General features: G+C 43.8%; 1 protein-coding gene across 1 annotated transcript in view; it reads right to left on the reverse strand.

Annotated features, from left to right (window-relative positions):
• Positions 1-22,722, reverse strand: part of TFAP2D (transcription factor AP-2 delta) — a 59,512-nt gene extending 36,790 nt beyond the window's left edge. The window contains exons 1-5 of the mRNA XM_052649467.1: positions 22,684-22,722; positions 21,165-21,662; positions 17,589-17,649; positions 7,006-7,171; positions 6,554-6,672 (exon numbers count right to left, since the gene is read on the reverse strand). Of these exons, the coding sequence (XP_052505427.1) occupies positions 6,554-6,672; positions 7,006-7,171; positions 17,589-17,649; positions 21,165-21,662; positions 22,684-22,722 (883 nt within the window). The remainder of the gene's footprint in view (positions 1-6,553; positions 6,673-7,005; positions 7,172-17,588; positions 17,650-21,164; positions 21,663-22,683) is intronic.
• Positions 22,723-24,833: the final 2,111 nt, after the last annotated feature.

The following is a 24,833-nucleotide window of genomic DNA, read 5'->3' on the forward strand; positions in this document are numbered from 1 at the left end:
CAAGTCAGTGATGCCATCCAGCCATCTCATCCTCGGTCGTCCCCTTCTCCTCCTGCCCCCGATCCCTCCCAGCATCAGAGTCTTTTCCAATGAGTCAACTCTTCGCATGAGGTGGCCAAAGTACTGGAGTTTCAGCTTTAGCATCATTCCTTCCAAAGAAATCCCAGGGTTGATCTCCTTCAGAATGGACTGGTTGGATCTCCTTGCAGTCCAAGGAACTCTCAAGAGTCTATTGTGCTAAGCCCCTGAAAATTTGGAAATTAACTGTTATAACAGATAGCACTACCCTAACCATTACAGATAGTATGACCTTTGTCTGTATATAAGGAAAATGAAGCTTAGTCAGGCTAAGCAACTGACCCAAAGTCAGACAAAATGTCAAAAGTGATATTATGGGGGGTGTACATGATAGGGTCTGGAAGCCTACTGATTTCTTTTTAACTAAAGAAGGAAGCAATAGCAACAAAGGTTTTAGATTTGAAAGAGTGAATAGAAATCACACACATATTTGTAAATGGTCCCCTTTCTTTTGCTGATGGATATTTATACCCTTCCCTCCCCCATATTGTTTTTTAAAATATATATGTTGTTCAGAAGCTCAGTTGTGTTCAATTCTTTGTGACCCCATGGACTGTAGCATGCCAGGCTTCCCTGTCCTTCACTATCTCCTGGAGTTTGCTCAAACTCATGTCCATTGAGTCGGTGATGCCATCCAACCATCTCATCCTCAGTTGTCCGCTTCTCCTCCTGCCTTTAATCTTTCCCAGCATCAGAGTCTTTTCTAATGAGTAGAATTTGACCTCTAGCCATGACAAACTGAAAAGGCTTCCCAAGTGGCGCTAGTGGTAAAGAACCTGCCTGCTGGTGCAGGAGATATAAGAGACATAGGGTTCAATCCTTGGGTCAGGAAGACCCTCAGAGGAGGGCATGGCAACCCACTCCAGTATTCTCACCTGGAGACTTCCATGTAGCCTGGCAGGCTACAGTCCATAGGGTTACACAGAGTTGGACTGAAGCAACTTAGTATGCACGCATACATAACAAACTGAAAGCCAACGCATTTATGTTTAAGGACTTAAACTGTGCTTCAAACTCCTGGTGTTACCTGAGAATGCTATGTGAGCTTTTGCAAGTTCAGCAAAACTGTCCCAGGAAAGCACCCCACTCAAGTAAACAAAACTTCCCTTCAGCAACACTCTGCAACTTTGACCATCTTGGAAAACCTCAAGTGAGGTGGGAGTGATGGGCAAGAATGATTACATACCTGACTCCTCATATTTGTTTTAATACCACCAACACTGCAAAGATTGTAAAATGTAGGGGAGGCAGTTAATTGGTGATTCATAAATAATAAATATATAGCAAGGATATTAGAACTAGGACAATAATATTGGCCAATTCTTTGAATGCTTTCCAGAGACAGTATTTTTCCCACTAAGAGAGTCTGGGATTATCCCAAGATCTCAGGAAGATCAATAAATTGGGTCGCTGCTGCTGCTGCTAAGTCGCTTCAGTCGTGTCTGACTCTGTGCGACCCCATAGATGGCAGCCCACCAGGCTCCCCCGTCCCTGGGATTCTCCAGGCAAGAATACTGGAGTGGGTTGCCATTTCCTTCTCCAATGCATGAAAGTGAAAAGCGAACATGAAGTTGCTCAGTTGTGTCCGACTCTTAGTGACCCCATGGACTGCAGCCCTCCAGGCTCCTCCGTCTGTGGGATTTTCCAGGCAAGAGTACTGGAGTGGGGTGCCATTGCCTTCTCCGGTAAATTGGGTTAAGCAAGTCTAATCTGAATTTTCCAGAGAATGACAACTCTTTGGTATTATAGATACCAGAGTGGACCAAGGAGAAGTCATAGCAATGTGATTAACAAGGGGAAATAAAAAGAACTTCAGCCTTGCAATAAAATGGATAAAAGAAGCTGTACCAACCATTAGTTATGTATTTAAACCCTATTAAATGAAGGCATATGGGTAACAAGGAAACAGTTACATTCAGGGGGTTAGTATTACATTCGGGAGATTCTGAACTCAAATACTTATATTTTATTGTAGATCAAATATATCTGTACATGTGGACCAAAAAATAAATCCCCATTCTAAAGATGTACCTTACTAAAGTGTCCCCTTTCAAACAGCTTTAAAAGGTGAAAAAAGTCAGCCACTTTTGAGTTTATCCCATTGGTTACTAGGTGCAATGATATTTGTAACCAAGTTGTGAATAATTTAAATATTATAAATTTGCATGAAACAGTCCTCTCATACGTTCTTAAAACAGTCCCTAAAATAATGACTCTAATATGTTGATTTGACAATGATGCTAGGATGGCACTGTTAGTAGAGTGATTCCATTTAAAAGAAATATAGAAAGGAATGATTATAAAAATAATTAAAAACTAAATGATTGAAAACCCAAAGCAAACATGGAAATCTAGGAATATCATGATGAAACCACTACTAGATTAAGGACAAGTTAGTTGTTGTTTCCATTTTTTTTGATAAATAAACTTTCATTTGCTAATTTCAGTCCCCATCATAAGGAACCTTACTGTTCATTGTTTGTATCTTGACAATGGTTAAGTCATGTCTGCATGGAGAGTCTAGTTGGATCCCCATATACCTCTCTTTCCTTGTGATTTTTATCACAATAGCAACAACAGAAAGGCTGAATTCAAATCATTCCCAGAAAGCAGCAGAGACAAGTACTGAAACGTCACAGAAGATGGACCTTCAGGAGATGTATTTCTAAGTGTGGTCAATGAGGAATAAAACCAATCAGATATTACTTGTCTTGTTCTCAAGTGCTATACCAAAATGGGAAAGGGCTGAACCATTGCTGAATGCATTGGGTCATCAGGAAGTTAAATTTCTTCCATTATCATATGTGAAAAGGATCACCAGTCCAGGTTCGATGCATGAGCCAGGGTGCTCGGGGCTGGTGCACAGGGATGACCCAGAGGGATGGGACGGGGAGGGAGGTGGGAGGGGGGTTCAGGATGGGGAACACATGTACACCCGTGGCGGATCCATGTCAATGTATGGCAAAACCACTACAATATTGTAAAGTAATTAGCCTCCAATTAAAATAAATAAATTTATATTTTTAAAAAAAGCATTCACAATCACAGTGTACTTGTAAAATGCAAATAAATTTGATTGAAAGTTAAAACAAAATTTCCAACTGATTGAAAAAAACAAGTATTCTTTCCTACAAAACCAGAGGTTTACAAGAAAGCTGATGAACTATTTTTGACAATTAGAAATCTCATTTTAGAATTTCTGGAGAAATGCATCTAAAATGTTGCTGGCTCCTGTAAAAATGTTTGCTTGAGGGGCAAAAATATTACTCAAAGACATGGTCAAAGAAAGGTCCATGAATACCAACTAGTAAATATGGTAAAGTTTTAATATTTACTAGCTAAAATTATGTAAGCAAAACATGCTTGAAATAACTAAATCAAATTCACATTAGCACCGAAAGGACCACGATCACAAAATATTAAGTTCTCCTCTTATTTTAAGACAACTTGTAGTTTTTAGAACTGTCAGTCATGACGTGTGACTCAACAGTGAGTCTTGAAATAAATTTAGTGGGCTTATGTTCAACATTTAAAAGTAATGGGTCTACAACTAGCATTCTAAAATAATACAAAAATATGAAATAGAATAAAAATACTATAATACATATTAATGTATATAATATAGTATATAAATGAAACTTAAGATGTGCATGTGTGTGTGCATATGTGTGAGAGAGAACACACACTTGAAAGTCATAACATAATATGTGGGGAGTTGAGAGATACAAACAGTCCTTTTGCCATTAAACCTCATTTTTTCAGTTCCATCAAAATGCCTGGCCTGGAATTCAACAATAAAATATTTCTTTCTCTACATCATGAATATCTCGGGGATTTCAAAAGCATCCCGTGAAAAGTAAGACGTATCTGTGGAACTCTGCTCAATGTTATATGGCAGCCTGGATGGGAGCGGAGTTTGGGGAAAAATGGACACATGTATATGAATGGCTGAGTTCCTTCCTGTTCACCTGAAACTGTCAGAACATTGTTAATTGACTATACCCCAATATAAAATAAAAAAGTTTAAAAGAGAAAAACATAAAGTAAGATGTATCTGGGAAGAATACAATTTTAAGTTTCATCAGCCAAGGCTGACGTAACTCCTCTGTGAGCAGAGGTCAAATGAATAGAACACAAGTTAGGCATTTTTGTGATAAGAGAGGTTTGCTGGAAGAGTAGATGCCAAAACCAGGAGATTGGTCCTAGGATTTCACACATTTAACCTGTACCCTTTCTGGTAGCATTGCTCAAGGATTCCCTCACAGGGTACTTGGTGTTTCAGTTCAGTTCAGTTCAGTTGCTCAGTCGTGTCTGACTCTTTGCGACCCCATGAATCACAGCACACCAGGCCTCCCTGTCCATCACCAACTCCCAGAGTTCACTCAGACTCACGTCTATTGAGTCCGTGATGCCATCCAGCCATCTCATCCTCGGTCGTCCCCTTCTCCTCCTGCCCCCGATCCCTCCCAGCATCAGAGTCTTTTCCAATGAGTCAACTCTTCGCATGAGGTGGCCAAAGTACTGGAGTTTCAGCTTTAGCATCATTCCTTCCAAAGAAATCCCATAAAAAGCAACAAGAAGAAATGTGAACATGTGCTTTTAGGGTTCTCAAGGTTTTACTAGGAAGCCTGGCATGTGCAGTCCATGGGGTCACAGAGAGTCAGATGTGACTTAGCGGCCAAACGAAAACAACTGTGATTATATTGTATGTCTTGTACTATTTGCCTGTGTGTGCTGCCATTCCAGCATGTAAATATCCACATTCACAGACACTGTGAATAAAGGTCTTTGCTAGGTCTTTGCTTTTCATACTTGCTACATGAAAAGTATCTCAAGGAACATTTAAATCAAGGATCCTTAAACTTCATTATATATCAGGGGGTGTTTTTAAAAATAAAGATACCTGCACCATACCCCTAGAGACTACATTTCAAGTGGTTTGGGAATGGGGTCCAAGGATTTTTAATAACCACCCTCGGCTGATTTTACTGTGGATTTGCGTTTGAGAACCAATCAAGTTCTTCTATTCATGTGATTCTTGAATTCACCATTATATTTTGAACATACTTTTGTTCTTTTGTTAGGTAGCTATAATTTTAATGATGTTTTTACTTAAATTAAGCAGGAATCTGCTTCTCTTTTGAATCAACCCATGAGTCATTTTTTCTACTTTGTTATCCCTTTAGTACTTCCAACCCCTATGAGTGGATTATGAGTCAACTTCCTTACCATTTGCCAGCTCTCAGTATCAGCACACACAGGCAAGTAGTATAAGCCGTACAACATAATAACAGTTGCTTTTGTTCAGTTGCTAAGTCACATCTGACTCTCTGTGACCCCACGGACTGGGCACGCCAGGCTTCCCTGTTCTTCACTATCTCCCGGAGTTTGTTCAAACTCATGCCCATTGAGTCAGCGATGTTTATTAAATGTTCATGGCCAATAATAATATTGTGGTTGTTATCATTACTACAACTAGGAAGTAAAGCAAAGATACCTGTTAAAAGCAAAATCACCAAAGTGATTTTGTCAAGATCAATGTCAAGAACACACTACTTCACAGAGTTGTTCAATAAATAGTGTGTGTTGATGATCTGGAAAAGGACAAGATATTTGTTTCTGTGTTTCACTTACTTTTCACCTCCTACACTGCCTTATAGACAAGTGAGAAATCAATGCAAGAAAAGTGTCAGAGGTGTGTGCAGGTGAGTCTTGGCAAAAAGGTTCTTTCATTCATTTTTAAAACAATAGCATTCTAGGTTATACAACTCTCCCTGACATTCAATGGCTCCTCTACAAGGTGTGAAAGATGTCCAATGATATCTTTTCTTAGAAGATTGAACGAGAATATGTAAAGTTTAGTTCTTACAGAAGAAACACAAAAGAAAAAATAAATTGAAAAAAAAAAAAACTTTTCGGAATATGTTTCTACCTCTGTGTCTACCCCATTGGTTAGCCTTTTGGGTCAGCTCACTCGCTCATAAAGCCATGGACCTTCACTGTACCTTAAGAGATGTCTACAGGATTAAGACAACGTGCTCTCAGACTCGTGACCATGCATTGAGTCCTGTGAACTCCTTATAAAGGATTACTGGTTATCCTGTAGGTCATGCTGCACTGAATAACAATTAGTTAAGCCAGATTGATCTGAAGTTTAAAATAAACAATAATTTTAAAAAAGCTGTTTTTTGTTGCTGTTATGTGGGGAATACTTGTCTAAATATCAAAATCTTCCATTGCTATCATCTTACCTATTACTGCTAAGATTAGTAAATGAAATGATAGCTTATGAATCTACATCTAAGCCTCCTATTAAGCCTAACTGAATCATTACTATCACAATTAGTTGGGAAATTCACCTGTAAATCAACTGTCTTTAACATATAAACAAAAATGAAATGGCATCATCAACAAACCTGAATTTCAAAGAACTGCTAACCTTCCATCATTACTTTGCTGTGCTGAAAAGCCCTACCTTCAACTAAGGAAGTGAGCAGGGTAACGTTGGCTGCTTTCCGTCTTCCCGCGGGCAAGTTCAGACCCAGCCTATCCAGCTTCTCCCTCAGGCAGCGACCCCCATTCTTGGATTTTGCTCTGCCCAAAAACAAACAAAAGCTAGGTTTTGCAGGTTGACATTTAGAGGAAAACAATGAGAAGACTTGACCATCTGAGGTGTTCAACATGGGACAGAAGATATAAGGGCTGAGGGTTGAGAAGTGTGGTACCAGCACAGTTAGAAGATCACAGTGCCAGTGACTTCCCTGGCCGCCCAGTGGTTAAGCCTTCGAGCTGCCAATGCAGAAAGTGCAGGTCAATCCCTGGTCAGAGAACTAAGATCTCACATGCCATACAGTGCGGCCAAAGGATAAAACACCGCCCCCCCCCCGCACCTCAAAACTACAGTATCAGAAAACTCCTTTGTCTTACCTTCTCAAAATGCCTCCCAAGAGTGAAGCGTTGAGGCATTCAGGGGGAGAGAGTCGTCTCTTCACCTCGGCAATGGTCACCTTGTATTTGGAAGTAGAACTGAGAAGGGACAGACGACCAGGGACAGAGCAAAACAAGTCTGTGGGGTTGACCACACAGGTGCCACCTTTGGAGGGAAAAGTATATTATATATTAATGACCATGAGCACAGATACTAATAACTATATAAAACATAGTCACTATCGTGGTACTACTTAGGACTTGGAAATACACAGTATGATTTTTCTTATACATTCACCACCTGGGGCATCTCAGAAAGCTGATCTGAAGCTGTCTCTTCCAATAACACTCACGCTTTGGTTTTTAAATATCATCCAGAAAATGTTTGTGAGGATATGATTTTCATTTTAGCCCAAGTTAGCATCCTATGAAGTGCTGGCTGGCCCACCAATGTTCATTTTGCCATCATCCACACCAAGAAACACTTCAATTAGTTAAAAACCTCAAACTATACCAACTAGCCCACAAAGGGTAGGTATGATATAGCCATGGCTTTGTGTATGTGTGTGTACACACATATACACAACGAATAGATATAATTGTATCCATGACTTACTATATACATAAAAGTTTTGAAAGCTCTGTTCTAAAATGATTGAGAACCGCCATCTCTCTTCCCTCGTCTATCTTCCAAGTACAGGCATCAAAGTCATTTAGTCCCCAGGTACCATTAAAAATCATGTGCCCATTGCCAGATACTTCCAACCCACATGTGCATGCCTGCACTCTAAGTCGCTTCAGTCCTGTCCGACTCTTTGCAACACCATGGACTGAAGCTCACCAGGCTCCTATGTCCATGGGATTTTCCAGGTAAGAATACTGGAGTGGGTTGCCATTTTCTCCTCCAGGAGATCCTCCAGACCCAGGGATCAAACCTGCATCTCCTGTGGTTCCTGTATTACAGGCAGATTCTTTACCGCTGAGCCACAGTGCAAGGAAGCCCTGCACTGTGCATGGGGCACACGAACTTGAGTTAACATTAGAACATAGTAATACTAACATATAAAATGCTAGTGGCCACTAGCCACTAGCCACAGCTACTACTGCTGTGCTTATTATTATTACTACTACTAGGGAACAAAGCAAAGATACCTGCTGTTGGCAAAAATCACCAAAGCAATATCCCCCTGCTGGTGCTCCTGGAGCAGAAGCCTTCTGTCTCCAGGATCCAGAAAGCCCCTGGAGCTTTTCTGTTCTCCAGGAATAACGGAGAACATCCCCTAACTTCAGGCAGCTGAAGTAGACTGAGGACCCAGAGCAATCCATCAATCATCAGTGGGGAAAGTTTCCTATTGTCAGACCTTCCCTTATTGCAAAAATCCTGAGCCAGTGTCCACACCACTGCATAGCCCCAGGATGCAAGGCTGCATCCCCGGGCACCAAGGGCAGAGCTTTGGAGGTTCAGTAGCAAGTTCAAATTCAAAGGTTACTTTTCTGAGCATACACTGGATTTCTTGAGTTATGGGCAATTTTAAGACCCATCTCCAGAAAAGGGTCAAGTTCAATGTGGTTAATGAGAAAAAAAAAAAAGAGAGAGAGAGAGAGATGACGATTAAAGAAAAATGGGCAGGAGAGTGTTGGCTAATATTTTTACTCAAAGGATGGTTCTCAACTGGCAGCACTAGCATCTCCTGAGAGCTTATCAGAAATGCTGAATCTCAAGCCCAGCCCCAGATCTTGAGTAGAGCCTGCATTTGAACGAGCCCTTCAGGTGGTTCTTTAAGTTTTGAGAAGCGCTGGCCTAGGGCTCACCACCTGCCTTCCTTTCTTTGACAAAGCAGCTCAGATAGAATGTTATGTCCATCAGGTCTGTGGCATTCAGAGTCAGGTGTGTTTTCTAGGCACGGAGGTTAAGGAACCTGGGAGGATCTTTAAAAAGCTAAAAGAGGCCACAGACCTGGGTGCAGAGGACAGACTAACTTTGCCCCACTCTTAGGGGATTTCTACCCCTGTGCTGTCTGGAATTCTTCCTGCTTTCCTAGGGTTATCCAAGATTCTCCTGAAAGTGCTGGCACCCACCAAGGTCTTTCTCCTGAAGCATTCCAAGGCTGGAAATCACCCTGAATGCCTCCTACCCCAAAACACAAGAGAAGATAATAAGAATATCCAAGCAGCCAGCTCACTACAAGTTGGAAGATGGGCCATGTACACTTGGCTAAATTCCCAATGCTAGAGTTTGGAAACCTGCCCTCAGCTTGAAATCTGAAAGGTAAGAGTTTCAATGATCAGATTTGAAATCTTTTTCTTGGTAATTAAACTTGTAGCCAATATAATGAAAAAACATACAAATGCCTGCCTCAGGAGCAGGGAACACAACTTCAACTGTGCTTCTTCACCTCATATTCTCAGAGAAGATTTTAAAACCAATAATAATAATAGTAATAATAATACTAATTTCCCCAGATGTCTAGAAGTAGATCCCTGGTGGCTCAGATGATAAAGAATCTGTCTGCAATGCAGGAGACCCTAGTTCGACCCCTGGGTCAGGAAGACTCCCTGGAGAAGGAAATAGCTACCCACTCTAATATTCTTGCCTGGAGAATTTCACGGATAGAGAAGCCTGGAGGGTTCCAGTCTCTGGGGTCACAGAGACTCAGACAGAACAGAATGACTTTGCACACAGTGGTCTAGAAACTACCACTATACTTTCACTGATGCTCTCACTTTGTACTTGTAGATGCAAAATGTATTGTAAGGACTTCCCCGATGGCACATTGGGTAAGAATCCACCTGCTAGTGCAGGGGAGACAGGTTCAGTCCCTGGTCCCTGGTCCAGGCAGATGCTGTGAAGCAACTAAGCCCACGTGCCACAGCTACTGAAATCTGCGTGCCTAGAGCCTGCGCTCTGCAACAAAAGCAGCCGTCACCATGAGAAGCCATGTGGCCACAACGAAGAGTAGTTCCTCGCTCAACACAAGTAGAAAAAGCCCACGTGCAGCAACGAAGACCCATGCCCTCCTCCAGGGGATCTTCCCAACCCAGGGATTGAACCCAGGTTTCCCACATTGCAGGCAGAGTCTTTACCATCTGAGCCACCAGGGAAGCCCAACAAAGACCCAATGCAACCAAAATTAAATAAATAAACTCAAGCAACCACTCAAAAGTTGAAATGAATAAGACAGTAAGTTAGGTATCAGTGAATCTGGATTTTATTGTCATGTAAGAATCATGACACAGTGAGCTTCAGAACTTAGGTCATACTGAGTTCATCTGAAGCAGGAATATTAAGAAGATAATACCCTGGAGGTTCAGTGGGTTAGGACTCTGTATTTGCACTGCTGGGGGCCCCATGACACGGCCAGAAACAAAAAAGAAATGAAATGATAATGTTTTTACTAAAAATTCACACATTTTCACCTGAAAATGAGCCTTTCCCTGTGGTCACTATGAATCATTAGCAAATTTATATTCTTGCATAAATCTTCTTCTCTTGCACACTAGCCAGTACACAGTGGAAGACACAGGAATCTCACTCAACTGGTCTCAAGTTTATTATAGGTGTATGTGTTGTTTTCCAAGAAAGGAAAGAGCATAGTTTTAGAACTTTCCTATCTTGGCTAATCTATGGTAGGTGAGATATGAAATTTAGGGAGCTGCAGAAGATTATAATTTTTCTAAAAATTAAAAAAAAAAAAGTTAAATTGGGCTTTCTCCAACTGGAAAATTGCTCCCTTTGGACAAAGTGAACCCGTGTGACAAAGTGAACGAGCTACTTTCAAGGAAGTCACTGAGTCTGCTACCTAACCAAAGGTGAAATCCCTGAACCCTAGGCCTTTTCTCCTGCATCCAGGTTAGTCTTCTGGCATATGCTCAAATAAGCATTTATTAGGTAAGTCACACAGGCTGCATATTAAGAATATGTTTTATGCACACACAAATTGCCTGGAGGATTTATTTTGTATTCAGGATTAGCCATCAATTCCAGAGTCTTTTATTTTTTATGTCACAGCATCTTTAAAGGGAATTTCTGTTACTTTGATACTGGGCATTGCTGCAGCCTTGGGGAACTCTCTTGTCCTGGCTGAAGATTTGGCAACTTGTAGAGTTTACAGCAGCGTGAGGAACCTGATGTCTTTCTTCCCAGTGCTTTATTTTTTAAGGAGGAAGAAAAGAGTCATAGGTCAACTTAACCAGAGTTTTGCATTTGGAATGAAGGTGGGACATCTCTAAGGGGATCCAGACTACAGATGGCAATGATGAGATTTCAAAGAAGGAAAGGCATGACAGGGTCAAGGATGCCAAGCCATTGACACTGTTCCTCCCCAGTGTCGCTAGCTGAAGTTCCTCATGGTCCCTGCATTGCATGTCAGCTCTGATTAATCATGCAATATTCATTCTAGATCCAGCACTCCAGTTAGGGGCATCTCTCCTGCCATGGCCAAAGTCCTCATGCCCAGCTCTCTTCTCCAAAGAGTATATCTCTTTTCCATTCATAGTGTGCAGAGGCAATAATACTTCCACGGGACTTATTATTTTAAAAATCAAAATTTGGAGATAGAGATTCCTATTTCCAGTGAGGCTTCAAACTCAGATGGGTAGCTATAGTAACAGCATAAGAAATCACCTACGCAAGGTCACTTGTCTAGGACATGGCTATCATAAAAGGGACAACTTTGCCACAGCTATATTGAAAAGTCAGCCAAAGATGGTATGTGGGGCAAAACCAGCACAAAACACAGAGAGGCAGATCCTCCAGCTGCCAGACTTTGTCAGAGCCTATGAAGCTAAAAACAGCGCGGGGAGGGAGCTGCGCCTCTCCTGGTGTAGCCGGGGACGGTGTCGGGGCGGGAAAGAAGTAAAACGTTGGCCAACTAGTGAACCATGCCACCTTAGGGGAGTAGTTCTGGGCCTCAGTCTGCCCGTCTGAAAAGTGGGATGCTCACACCTGCTCTATTTAACTTGTGGAGGTAAATAAGCAAAACGGAGGCACACGCCCTCAGCAGCCTGAGTTTAAGCCACTCAACCCCACCATTGTGCTGAGAAGCCGCCGCGGAGCTGGGTGCAAGCGGTGGAGCGCGACAAGGCCCCGCCCACTTTGTGCGCGGCTACGGAATCGGAAAGCCAGGCGCCGCTGCCTGGGCGCGCTTTTTCTTCTCCTCCCAGGCAATTAGGGCCGAGGAAAGAGCCCGGGCCCTCTCAGGAACTGCGGCTCCCCTGGAGCCCCTAAAGCTGCCTCTAGGCTACTCACCCCCACTGGGTGCCTTCCCGTCTCGGAACAGAGCGGGTGATGGCTAGAGGCCCCACGCGCTCTGCAGGTGCGATCAATACTTCCCGGCGGGCTTCCGGGCGCGGGCCCGTGCGCGCAGCCTCTCCAAAGCCGCAGCGCCGCCCCAATCGCCGCCGCCTCGGTGTTGACATAATTAGACCAAATCTTGAGAGCAAAATAAATGTTCTGTTCGCCTTACAGCCAAACAGATGTTTACAATTCAAATGAAAGAAATACAAACGGCAGGGATTTTTTTTCTCTCTCTCTCTCTCGTTCTTCATCTCCAGTGATCGCTCGTTTTTTCTGACACATTAAAAAATGTGTAAGCGATTACAGGAGTTTCCTGTCCCTGTTTGTTCTTCGGCTGCATTTCTGCGAGGTGCGGGTGTAAATGGGGTGGGGTGGGATCGTTCTCGACTGCTTCCTCTCTAGCCTCTCGACCTTCTCCATCCCAAACCCCCCATGAATCCCCTTCCTCCACGCAAAGCGGATGTTAATTGTAATCAAACACCAAAGGGATAGGGGCTTAACTGCAATTAAATAGGCCTCGGGATACTGTATCTGCAGCGAGTTGCAGTGTTTAGGAGAAGGTTATGTAGTAACAGATATTACTGGATTACCAGGTCTGAGTGCGCTTCTCCGGGTGCGGATTCCACGCAGAACAAAAGAAAGGGAAGTCTGCATAGAGAAACTACTGTTTTAAGGTGGCGATGGATGTGTAATGGTGTGTGTTAGCGGGGGGTGGGGTGGGTGGGGGTGGGGAGCAGGGGGTGAAATTAATCCCCATTCCCCAGCGCAGAGAGTGCCTTGGCTTTTGGTGATGTTCAAAGCAATAACGAAATTAAGAGAGGCAGCAGTAGGCTATGGAAAAGTAGCACCCCCTCCCCGTAAAATATATTCCCCACAAACCAGGCCTCTAGATCCTCTCCTACATGAATTTTAAACTTCTTAAAGGAGACTGAATTCTGGATCTGCAGCATCTGTATTTGGGTAATGCAAGACAGGTGAGGCTCCTGGTGTATTTCTGACAATATTTTCACCATGGATGAGCCACAGAAATGAGTTTTGGAGATTTAAGAGCGATTCCCTGGGCTCTGACGAAAGAAGAGGAACAAGGCTTCTCAACCCGCTTCAATCTTACTCCTTTTAAGAACTGCTGCAAGAGCCAAAAGGCTCTCTCTAACTCCAGTTCCAAAACTCAGGACCCTGGCGAAAACCGAAAAAGCAGAAGAAAGTTCATCTTCCTGCCCAAGCCGCCTGTGGGCAGCCATGAAGGCTGCAGACAGGAAGAGCGATCAGGCCCATCCCCTGTTATTGGCAGACTGGGCGACTGATGCTAAGCTCCATTTCACGGAAGCTTTTTTTTTTTTTGAAATTAAATCAGATCTGACAATGTTTGTACCGTAGCGTAAATGCCTCCGCTGGCGTGCCAGTCACCTCTAAGCGATCTGACAAACTCCAACTCTCTTAAAACGTGCAGAGTTCAGATCATATTAATTCCCCAAAAATGTTTTGATTCAAAGTAGTTTGTATTTTGTGTAGCCACGGGCAATCCGGTAAGCGCTCCTGCCTGCCCGTGGCCGGGTCCGCTCCCTCTCCGCGTGGCCCAGAGGCTACGGCGGTATTTAAGCTTCTGAAATTAGCCTGGGGCTGCAAGGCAGAGTGATCACAAAGCGAAACAAGGGCGCTTCCCCTCTTCACTTTTTTCATTTTTTTCTTTCTTCCTTTTTTTTTTTTTTTTTGAGTTTGCCATTCCGATTTCACACACAAAAAAGACCAGGGCCAAAATGTCACTTTTTCACCCAAATATGGAAAAGCTATGTCTTCTCTTCTAATCTCCATTCTCTTCTGAAAGCCAGGAGCCCCTACCCAATTGAACCCCTACCCCCGCGATTTCAATCTGGATTCACTCATTATTAGCTTCATCATCATCATCGTCGTCATCAACATTGTTCTCCCTCTATTAAATTCTCAGAGCAAGAAATGAAAGGGACCAGCATCTGACAAAGGGGAGGGGGCCATGAGGGAGCCTCAGAAGATTCATGGGGAAAAGAAGAGTGGTTTTTCCTTTCTTTCTTTCTTTTATTTAATGATTAAAAACACAGACGACTCCTGTAAATAGAAGCCTCATTTCTTCAAGAGATGCCTTTTGAAACCCACTATCTGAATATTCAACGAAGGCAAAGCTCCACTCTGTACGTACAACATTAATATGATCTCTGCAGAATTTGCTACTCAGAAATATTAACATATCAAAGCCGATGCCGGAGGCGAGAGAAGCTATCGATACGCGAGCACAGGGTAAAGTAAAGATTATTGGTTCTGATGGTTGGAGTGGCGGAGCTGCGGGCAAAATCGTGCACACCATTAACCGAGAGTGAGCGCGCGGGGAGTTGCACCTCCGAGGCGGTGGCAAATATTTTATCTAGGTGGTAATTACCTTGCCGCTGCCCCTCTTCCGCTTTCTTTGGCTATAGGGCTTCATTATAGGCGAAAACAATGTAACTACTACTTACCAAAGTGAGTCAGGGAAATGGTATTTTGTTCTCTGCAAACAGAAGTGGCTAAATTTAAGAACGGAGACACCGCTGCTCTCCTACCCCCAACAAACCCGCACACACAACACTGTAAACAGGACAGCCTCTCCCTGGTGAATTTGTGTAGGGCATTAAGAGATCTTTTTTTCTAGAAGAGCATCCAGGGGTCATGAGAAGTAAAAGAGAATCTCTTTTTTTTCCCCCTCCCATTGCAAATTCTAGAAATCATTAGTAATTTAAGTTTATCCAAGAGCTCAGCAGTAGAGAAACAATGGCAAAAAGTTGTGCTTTTCAAATCATGTTTCATATGGTGAGTAACCTGCAAAGCTCCATCTGAGCTATATTGCACAGTGTGGTCATATAGCAGAGCGCTTGAGTTAAAGTCCTCCCAATTCTTGATGAACAAAGGTGACTTGAACTATGGATATTAGAATGCTGTGTGCTGCCATGACAATAGAGGCAGGAAACTTCCTTAGCTGTTCTTGAAAAAAATGAGTCCTAAGATGAAGGACGTGGGCCGGCGGCAGGATAAACACCGCCTTTTAATACAAGACTCCCTTGCTATCCATTTGTAAATTGTCATGAACATTGATCGTTTCAGAGTAAACAGACACACCGAGACACACTCCCTGGTCTCTGAGGCACAACTAAGTTAACTGGTCTTTTTTAAAGACACGTGGAAATGGAATAAACTCAGCAGCTAAATTCTGAATTCCTTCGCATGGAGGGGGATGGATCAAGCTTAGCCAAACAATAGATATGTAAACCCCAAGTTACCTCCCATTTTTGCTTGGAGCCCTGCTGTTCTTCTAAAAGATCAATATTTGGTTTAAAATACATTCAGCTGTGATTTTTAGGTGAATGACACCGAATTCTACAAGAGCAATCAAACATCACCTAAGGAAAACCATTTTCCGTGGCTCTGAGAGGATAGGAACGCAGTTCCCATCTTGTGGTGACTGGAGAGCGTTGGCCGTTCGTGGATAGCTGGTTAAGTCTATTCCGTAAATCTCTTCAAAAATTCAACTCATTGCACAGCAGCCTGTGCAGCCTTTCCAGCTCCCGGCCTGGGTCTCAAATAATTCTAACCCCCTGTCAGCTATCGTATGATCTGATGCATTTGGAAAGGTGATCTTGGAGCAAGCGCGGAACTGAACGCAATAACGCAGTAGCGCGAGTCGGGCTCTGCGAGGAGCCGGCTCCGGGCGCTAATTAGTGGCGCTGTCCTTCAGCACCACCGACATCTTCGTGCGCCCTGACTGCTTGGCGTCACCTTTAGTGTGGCCGCCTCAACACACTTGTCACCTGGTCCCTCTTTCACTGTGTGTTTTAACCCCCTCGCTCCAACAGTATGTATATTTTATTTCAATTTTCACTAGTCTAGGCCTATTTCATGTCTTTTCAATATGGCAGAGTATTGGCCTGGCTGACAAGCTTAAATCTGGCTCATTTTTAAAAAGTCTTTGTGGAACAACACTAGCAGTGGCGGGGGGCGGGTGGGGGGACAACTTTCAAATCTCCATAGGGTGAAACAACAGATTTAAATAGCCATTTTCCATGTAATGGCAATCCCAAATATCCACTCTGACAATAGTCTCTCAAAGGAAAACATTCTGTTTTCTTCCCACCTCAATTTAAATGGAGTTTCACACTGGACACTGGGCTGTAAAACCTGCAGTTTAAACATGAAAGAAACCAATGCTTCCTATCCATGCAATCCTTTCTTTGGAAAAGCACTGTAGTCTTTCAACAAGCTTTGAAAGGGATGGAGAGGGACTGAAGAACATTTATTTGGTGCCATCAGGATTGACTCAGTTTTTAGTGGTTCAGTTACAAGAGACAACTGCGGCCCTGGAGCTGGAATTAGTCCTGGTGAATAGGCCATGTCTTATTAATTCGTATGAAGTTGGGATAACAGCTGGTCCCCCTTGCCTTGTGTGCTCCTCGGGTTACTCAGCTTGCTAGGAAAATAAGCTTCAGAAGCTCTGAGTACAGTGAAGTGAGGAAGCCAGTGAAATTGGCATTGCCTTGAGGCTCATAAAATGTCATAGTTCAAAACCTTTTGTCAAAATGGAACATTTGAGATGCAGCCGTCTTCAGTGTCTGGGCCGAAATCAACAGCTCTCCATTCTTGTCTTCCCCCCACCTTCCCATTCCATGGGTAACTCTGGGTTCAGATGTTTTCCTCAACAGATGGGAACAAGAAAGCTTTATCTGGTACAGTTAACACCACCTCCTCTTCTCACCCTCCCTTAAAGAAAGAAATGTTCTGGACATTTAGAAAAATAAGGGCAGCTACAATATTGGTGTTTCATTAGTTTTCCCTGAAGCTCAATGAATTTAGCCTTTCATAGAATCCTTCAAAGCCTCAAGCTAACACCAACACCTCAAACACCCAGGCTGTGGCTGGCACATTTAGGGCTAAAAGAGACCAGAAATTCTGCTCGAGGATGTGACGATGGGGGAAGGGTTTGTGAGAAATATTTTTTTTCCTTCTTTTTTCTTTTCTCTTTTGCCTCTAACTTTGATTCTGTCACTGTTTCATTGAGGAAGAGCAAATCTCTTCTATCACTCTCTTTTGGGCACAGGCTAGTTCAAGCCTCAGTGGAGTAAGGGAAGCTTTTTAATGTGGATATGCCTGTGTGGGACAGGCCTAATTGACCAAGTCATTGTTTTCTTTATCATCAGGAGAGGATCTGATGTTTAAAAGCACCTTTGGATTTTCAAAACAAAGTAACCAGTGAGAGAAGAATGTTTAGTTTCATTATGTTGTTACTTACCCCTTCTTATCACACCACCTTGGCCATTGAGAACAAGCCCACATTGGGCTTCCACAGAGCCCTTAATGAAAGAAAAAGAAATACAGTCACTCATGTGGATACTAACAGATACATGAGTTAAGTCTTTCAATCTGCCCAAACGCTGAACCCCATATCCTCATTACCCCATAGTAGACATTTAAAAGCAACCATTGAGCTGAAGCAACTTTGGCAGCACACACTATTGAAAGGGGGAAAAAAATTGCCAGAAAAACCACAATCTAAAAGTTGTATAAATCTTAAGGTATGCATTTTACAGCACCATACAATATTACACTTCAAAGCACCTGAGTGCCTTTTATCTTGGCATAAGAGAATGAGAAGCCCTTTAAGTCTCCATCAAGGCACATAGCATATATATAGACAGTTTCCACAGCACTTTCTGCATGGAGCAAATTACACTGTAAGTGTCAAGTCTGCCACTGCAGGTTTCTTGGGAGCTCAGAGGAGCTATTTCAAGTGCAGGATTCAAGGTATCTTATGAAGGTACTGTTTTACCCCAGATGTAGGAACATCCTATTATGCTACCCAAAATGTGTCTTATAGAGGGAACACCTTCAGCGTCACTCACTGCATATCTCCAGGCTCCTAGTGGATTGAGGGATCATTTGAGCTGGGAAGAAGGAAAAGGCCTGCTGATTTTTGATTAAGAAAAATAAAAATTTCTGTCTCTCTCTCTCTCTCTTTTTTTTCCTGAGTCGAGATGTGTTAAAGGCTCATTTTCCTTTACAAACAAACGAGGTATTGGACTTGAAAGAGGCCTTGAAGGGTGTTAACCTACCCAACAGCCCGTGAAGAGTTAAGTAAATGCGGAGAGAGTCGGTGCATAATAAAAACCCACTTTACAAAACAACCTTTACAGCCCTGGCTCCCTTTTGCTTCCCCATTTTCACCATATTGAGGCAGGCCTGTAAGACCCCCCTTTTCAACTTACTCATGAGCTCTTTCTTATTTTAACTGTTCTGCCTTAAAGTGATTATCAAATCAATATGAAAAAAAAAAAACTTAGAGACTGAGCATAAATTAAAGCGGTGATGGGAAAAGGTGTGACAGTTTCCTTTGTTGGCCATAGCAAATCTTTTTAGGGGACTCAAAGATGGAACTGAAGCCACAAGACTGTTTGCATCTGTTAGGCAGACTTAGACCGCCCTCCAAACCATTGGACTTTCACTTAAAATTCTGTGCAGGGAAAAGTATATTTACATTTGTTGCATTTGAAATGAGGCATATGCTGATGAATGTTTTAAAAAGGAAGAAATAAAAGGAGAGAGACGGGTTTCTCCCACACATCCCCTCCCCATTTCTCTTTTAAAAGTAGCTATGACTGTTTTTCTTTTTCATTTTGACAACTAAGTCCAGGAGGAATGGAAGAAAATAACTTGCCAGAATTACAACTTTCTCCATATATCCCTATCTATGTCAAAAATGTATATAAACACTTCTATAGACATAGATACATAAATATATCATATACCTCTGTTCTTCATTTCTGCTATTATCTTGGAGTGTGTCTCTCAGTATGAATTTTCCCTCAGTGTGAGCAATAAATGGGAAAAAGGAGGTTAAGAATGTTAAAAAAAAAAAAAAAAACACACACACACACACACACAACAAACAGGATGAAAATAAAGGTTTCAAAATATCTGAAATGGAGACGGTAGAGGCCCGGAAGCTCTCCAAGGGAGGAAACCGCTTTTCCTCCTAGGCTCTGGCGCACTGTTAAGGTGTTTATTTTCTTAGAAGAAACGAATCTAGGTCTCTTCACTTAACAAACTTTCCCCTCTCATAAGTAAAACATGTTGTTTGGTCGGATGACATTGCATAAATGACCAGTTGAATGGCACTAAGTCGAAAATTGGATAAACTACGGTGTTCTTTTGCACGGGATTCGCTCTTTGTCTGGTGCTTGCAAATGTTCTAATCCCCTCTTTTGAAAAATGCCCGGCTTTGTGCCTAGCACAGAAAAAAAATTTGTTCAGATACAAAAAAATCAGCAGCAGACGCGGCTATTAAAAGAAATAAATAGGTTTTAGTTGAGCTAAGCATTGAATGGCAGATTTTTTTCCTCTTGAGACATAAGGAGATCCTTGTGAAAAATGTAAAAATGCCCTGAGCGTATAAAATTATTTCGTGAATGTAATTGTAGAAAGTCAAGGTTTATGGAGCTAAATCTTTTTTCTTGTGCACCGATCTTGTGGCTTGGGCTCTTTGTTGGGACTGTAAGGGCTTTCACTTTAATTTTAAAATAATCCCTTGCTCAGAGGTAAGTGAGGGGGAAAGATTTTCTGTGCGCAACGAGGGATCTCTTCTGTCTCCAAATCGTGCTCCTCCAGAATCTCCCTTTTCGCTTTGGGGACCTTAGAGAAAGTAGCCAGCTTTGTGCAGGCTCACAAGCAAAGCTGTAATTTCAGCCAAAAGAAGTTACAAATTTGTGTCTTCTGGGTCTGTTTGGGACATGTGTAGACTTGGAAATATGGCTGTGACAGTGTATCTACATAATTATAAATTCTATTGTTGGCAAACTGTGCAAAAATACAGAAAGAGAGAAAGTACATCATCTGATTGAGTCATGGCCTTCACTGTATCTGAATTCCTTCCTTCCTTCCTCTTTTTTCCGTTTTTCTCTCTACCTGTTCTTTTTTCTTCCTCCCTTCTTATTCATTTTCTCTCCCCGCCCCCCCCTCCCCCGCCCCCCCCCCCCCCCCCCCCCCGCCACCGCCACCCCTTTCCTTATTTCATTTCCTTCTCTTTAAGGAGTTGCATCTTATGTAAAAGTTAATGGCTTGGAGAGACAGGAGAAAAAAAATAATAAAGTCGTGAATCGTCCAGCGGGTGCCGAGAGTGGGCACTCCTCAGGCAGCGAGAATTAGGTTCAAGCCTGCACCCGGGTCAAACGCACCGTGCAGAGGCTTTGACAGTGGTTCATTTTTGAGGATTTCATTTGGGATCCTTCACTTTTCACAGCAGTCTAGAATATTGGTGAAACTTTCGCTGGAGCTCAGGGCTTCCCCCTCATCCCGCCCCGCAAAGTTTTGGAGCAAACCAGCTCTCCTAGTTCATAGTAAGCGCCCCACAACCTCAGTCTGGGACAAATGCCTGAAACACGCGGGTAGACCCAGCAAAGCGCCGAGACTGAGGGTGCGATTGGTCATCAACTTATCGGGTCTTACTCTGAGTCCATTTGGCTCAACCTCAGCCTCCTTGATCTCCCCCACCCCATCCCCTCAGGGACAGAAATGCGGATTCACAAAAGACCTCGGTGCAGACCGCCGGGAAATAGGGGCCCCGAAGCTAGCCGGACTCCCGAGCGTCCAGGTGAAATGCCTGCTCCAATGAGAGGGACAGAATGGCACACGCCTCCTCTAATTGTTTTGATAACTTTCCATAAGTGGTGTGTGTGTGTGTGTGTGAGAGAGAGAGAGAGAGAGAGAGAGAGAGAGAGAGAGAGGAAACGGCTTACAGCCGGAGTATTAACGGTGCGGGAGGGGGAGGGAGAGGAGGGGAGGGCGCAGACAAATTCGCCGCATGCTTATTTACCTGCAAGTCGTCGGCTCCCGCGGCGGCCAGCCCCAGGCTGGGCCCTGGCAGGAGTCTTTGATCTGGGTGCATTCCATACTGAGAGCCATGGCTCATGAGGGACAGGTCGTGACGGCGGTAGGCGTCGAGGCAGCCCAGCTCCCGCCTCTGCTCGTCCAGGCAGGACGACTTGAGCGCCCGCGCATTGTGCAGGTTGATAAAGTCGGCGGGCTCCCCGTGGTGGATCTGCTGGTAGTACTGCTGGGAGTGGTGGAGCGAGTTCAGGGAGTAGGCGTCGGGGGTGACGGCCGGGTGGCTATGCTGAAACTCGTAATGGAAGGACTGGTGGTGCAGCGGGGTGTACTGGTGGTTAGTGGAGAAGTAGGGGGACGCAAACTCGGTGCCGGTGGTGGAGTAAGTTAGAGGGGAGGAGGAGGAATAGGCGACAGTGGAATTGGCTACGGACTCCAGACAGCCAAGCTGCATCAAACGGTAGCTGTTTGATCCGTCGTGACGTATCTGGAAGGAAGAGGGGGAAAGGGGAGAGCAGAAAAACTTGAGGTTTGTCATTTTGCAACCGAGGCGCAGCTCTCCCGGAGCCCGGGAGCTTTCTCTGGCTCTCCAAGCGGCGCGAGCGCGCAGGGCTCGGGCCGAGCCGCAGCCGGGCTCCGCGCCTTTGCCAGGGAGCGGCTGCGAGCAGGCGGGCTTGGGGTGGGCGGCCTCGTCCTCACAGTCGAGAGCGAGGAAGAAAAAAAAAAATCCCCCACCCTATATAGGTGCGGTGACACACACACACATACACACGCGCGCGCACACACGCGCACACACACACACACACTCAGCCCCTGCCCAACTTGCGCAGGGCGCTGGGCTCCGGGAGCCAGGTTTGCCATTGACTCCGGGACTGCCCGGAGCAGAACGAGAGAGTCCACAGGCGCCTCGGAGCCACTCCAGCCCGCGCCCGACAGCGAGATGGCTCGGCGGTCCCCGCTGGGATGGTCTGCCAGAGCTTCTCAAAATCATTATCTATGTATTTTTTTAAAAAAAATCCAGTCTGTGCAAATCGTCCAACTTGCTCATTTCTTCACCATTTGGGGCAAGGAATCCGACCCCCCCCCCCAACCCCTGTTCTGCTTTACTTTCCTAGAATAAGCCCATTCCTAACCGGGTGCGTGTTCCCCACCCCCCCTTGTCCACCTACCCACCCCCCATCAATCTCTTTACTTTGCCTTTCTGAGTATCTTTTCTCCATCTCTATCTCTTTCTCCTCACCCCTCCTCCCTTTCTTTATTATTAGGATTATGTTTTTCCCCCTCATTATGGCAAATGTTTCTTAACGTGGCAGAGAGTTGCCCTTCCTGGCGACAGATGTCATAACGAACTTTCCTCCCTTTCCTTCCTTAACTTCTCCCCGAAAGCCAGATTATAATTAAACGTAACGGTCCAATATAGATTAGAGACAGGGAAAGCTGCCACCGCCGCCGCCACCACCGCCGCCACACACACGCGCGCTCAAAAAAAAAAAAAAAAGTAATAATACCTCGGCATCGTGGACTAGTCCCGGAAAGGTAGTTGACATGTTGGGTTTCTCCGAAAGCTTACGATGCAATTTCCCCCTCCAAAAAAAGAATCGGGAAAAAAATCCAAACTTCTTGTATTTTCCAATTTTTTTTAAGGAAAAAAAAAAATGTTCTATAGATAGAGATCTAAATTGTAATGGCTTTGCCCGGATCAGATAGCTCCTTGCCTCGGACCCACTTAAAAACCTGTAGGAACAAAATTTTCCCTCTGCACAAAAGCAGCTCCCTGGAACAGATTTTGTACTTGCTGAGTATTTCTTTGGCTGATGTCGTAGGTCCCTTGGTAATATAGAAGTTTTGAAAATTAAGCATCAGCACTGAGAACTGGGAGGACAATAGGCAGAAGAGATTTATCCCAGGAGACAAGGAATAAATATTGTATCTTCGCCTAATAAGGAACTGGAGGTTCTTTCAACATTTTTATCCATTTTTTCCAACCTTTATCATGCTTTTCTATACCGACTGAGGTGGGGACTCATCTCTGCAGAGAGCATTTGCACACATTTTATTGTGAAGATAAAGATCTAGCCCCGCTGTGTGTATATTAGAGATAGAAATATATATTAATTAAAGCTTCCTTTTCCAAGTAAGTGTTCATTCCTATTGGTTCCACTCCCTGGTAGCTGAAAGCTGCTTTTTTTTTTTTTCCAATGAGCACCCAAATCAATTTCACCCAGATTGGGGTATCTGCCTTTGCCCAAGTGGGAACAATACTCCACTCTCCACATTTACATGAATTTGGGTTCTTTTCCCTTTTTTGAAAGGCAACACCTGGCAGTAGCTTACACTTTCAGCAGCTTTAAAACAAATAACCATGATGGGCAGTCCCCAGTTTCCATCATAAAGAAATAGTGTAACTGGCAATATACTTAAGAAAAATATAAGAGAATAAAGACTTGTGACAAGATTCTACATTTAGGTGAAACGTTGTCTTCCACTTCTCAATCCAACCCGTTTCCCCCTCTTTTTGTATTTTCCTTCTTCCTTTTCAGAATGACTGCTGAATAGGGGGTGGGGTGTGGACCATTTAGCACTGGCACAAGGTATTTGAACACCATTACCCCCTAAATAACCCTTATATGTTTGAATGTAATATTTTACAAAGAGAGGGCAGGAAGGAGGCAGTGCACACCTAGCTTGGTCTCTTTGGTGGCTTTGTCAACTTCCAAACAGTATTTGAGCTTTACTTCGTTCAAAATTCAGCTTCCCACACTAAGTGCCCTAGTGCCTGGGATCGGGTAGCTGTGGCTACAGGCCCTCAATACTGAGGCTCTGCTGATCTGCTAGCCAACTCTGCCTGTCTCCTAAGAACTGGCTGGCCCCACAGACTCATCTCAGAGATAGAAGGGGTAATTTGGTCTTAATTGCCATTTCATTTGGTTAGCTTTTAAGTGTTTAAGCTAAGAAGGTGTCTTAATAATAAGCCGCAGGCAAACAGGCATGTGGCTTTTTTTTTTTTTTTTTTAGGTCGGGGTTTGGGAGGGTTTATTAGGATCTGCTCATGCAGGCTAACTAGGGCTGTCACTCAGCGCTCTTCGCTTTATATAAATGGACAAAGGCACACGACAAGAATTGAAATGCACTGTCTGAAATGGAGATCCGTGATGCTTCAGTCCTGAGCAAGGGTCAGTTGCCAACACTTGCTCCCCTTTTCAAGGTGTGCACGTGGCCCCTCCCAACTTCTTGAAATTCCATATTTTGGTTTAATGAAACCAGCCCAATGAAGATGAAAAGCAAGAATGACCAACTTGATCTTTAAGTAGGAGGGGTAAGATAAGGGCCATTGCCACTAAGATGACTTCCAAAAATGCTTGCAGTGAAATCTTTTGTTTGGCAGGACCAAGAAAGGCCTCTATATTTAGCCTACAGACAAAACAAGTGTCCGTGGGAGCCTGCTCCCACGACCTTCCCTCAGGAACCTCCACCCCTACAATACTTCCCCCGCAAAAGAAGAATGTGTAGGGCCTGCAGCTTATCTGGAGAATGGCCAGACACCCTTTCTTCCCCTGGGTGACTGTTGGTTTCCCAGTAAGTCCCACCTGAGAAGGATGGCCCCTTCTCAGACAAGCTGCAAATCCCTCCCCCAGCTCCCCTACTGTCAGATACATCT

This window comes from Budorcas taxicolor, chromosome 11 (genome assembly GCF_023091745.1).
Source record: "Budorcas taxicolor isolate Tak-1 chromosome 11, Takin1.1, whole genome shotgun sequence".
NCBI lineage: Eukaryota > Metazoa > Chordata > Mammalia > Artiodactyla > Bovidae > Budorcas > Budorcas taxicolor.